Genomic DNA, 1474 nt, shown 5'->3' on the forward strand with positions numbered 1-1474 from the left:
AGTGCACAAAAGTGCATCGCTGAAAAAATCACAGTGGGGTGTCTACATCTGCAACTTAAGCTGGAAGTCCAAGGACCTTCTCACACTTGGATTAGAAAGGAAACAAAAGCAGGAAAAGACACTGCAAGTTGGTTGGCTGCTGAGGCAGCCATGACTTAAAAGGCAGAGCCCTGTACAGCAGCCCCCAGGGAGGGCCGCCTGGCAAGAGATGAAATACCTGCGTCTCGCTCTGCAGGGCATCGTAACTCGTCATGCTAGAAAGGGGTGGGGAAAGGGGGACAAGTTGTTCTCCCCACACGCACAGTAGAAGACAGCAACTTTGGCTAAAACAAAATTTAAGAGTCCTCCGTGTAGAGAGAACTTTGTGTCTTTTAATTGGGGATTTTGGGGATTTAGGACAAATTTGAAGAACAGGAGAAGGGGAAAGGGAATGGGGACATCATCCTTGAAGGGAGAAGCAGGATAGCGCAGGCAGTGGATTCGCGAGGCAGTTGCGCATAAATAATGGACAACCGTTGGCTTCTCAGTTCCCTACTCACACACACTCACACAGGGTGAGCTGCACCCCGCAGCTGTCAGGGCCGGGCAATTAAGAACAGCACCTCACAGATCACCTGGGAGACCAAGGAATCCACCGCGGGCGACACGGAGATGTCCAACAGCCGCGACTCGTGCAGCGTGAACTGCGAGCGGCTCTCGTCCACCTCAGCCAGGGCGAGCAGCGCCCGAGCAGCTCGGCGCATCATGTCCACGCTCGCCGGCTCGCAGGGCGAGTTCTGCTCGTGCACCAGGCCAGCCTGGCTCTGCTGGCACCGCGCGGCGGCCAGGCTGTCCTCCAAGAAGCCCAGCAAGTCGCCAATGCTCCTCTCCTGCAAAGCCATCGCTCTCGCTGCCAGGCTGTGTCCCTGTGCCAAGCTGGCCAGCAGGACCACGGCCATCTCTCGGCACACCGCGCTCTTTCTGTCGCGGAGGAAACGCAGCAGGGTGCTGTACAGCGTCTCCAAGCGGCTGATGGGGGGAGCCACGAGAATCAAATCCACGTTGGCGTCCCGGGTGCTGAGTTTGCTGAGTGTTTCCAAAACCAGGCTCTGAGGGGAGAGGACGGCATTTGACCCCAGCGCTGGAAAAGGGTCCTGGGCCTCTGCTGATGGACATACTGCCCAGTGGAGGAGTCCATCCAGGATGGGAAAGCAGAGGCTTTCTGGGAGAGGGGACAGGTCCAGCTGGCCAGAAATGTTGGCCAGCGTCACCAGTGTGTTCTCGCGCAGCGCCTGCAGGCAGTCCTGCCACCACTCCTCCTGGCTGCGGCTCAGCCCCTGGTCCTGCTCCAGCTCCTCTCTCTCAGAGCTCAGGGCTGCCTGCTTGCGCTCTGGGTGCTCGTGGTGTAAGAGCAGCAGTTTCCCCAGGATCAGCAGCAGCCCGGCGTGTTTGCACATCTCAGTGTCATTGCCCGGCACAAACGACAAACTCCTGA

The 1474-nt window shown here is 58.1% G+C and overlaps 1 protein-coding gene across 1 annotated transcript; it reads right to left on the reverse strand.

Moving 5' to 3' along the window:
• Positions 1 to 46: 46 nt before the first annotated feature.
• LOC109364459 (AT-rich interactive domain-containing protein 1A-like) lies at positions 47 to 1472 on the reverse strand (the record flags this gene model as incomplete). Its single annotated transcript, XM_019611099.1, has 1 exon — positions 47 to 1472. A coding segment is annotated over one exon (897 nt), but the record flags the coding sequence as incomplete, so codon positions are not given.
• Between the last annotated feature and the right edge of the window lie 2 nt (positions 1473 to 1474).

The sequence above is a fragment of the Meleagris gallopavo genome, unplaced genomic scaffold, assembly GCF_000146605.3.
Source record: "Meleagris gallopavo isolate NT-WF06-2002-E0010 breed Aviagen turkey brand Nicholas breeding stock unplaced genomic scaffold, Turkey_5.1 ChrUn_random_7180001859169, whole genome shotgun sequence".
In the NCBI taxonomy this organism is placed as follows: Eukaryota; Metazoa; Chordata; class Aves; order Galliformes; family Phasianidae; genus Meleagris; species Meleagris gallopavo.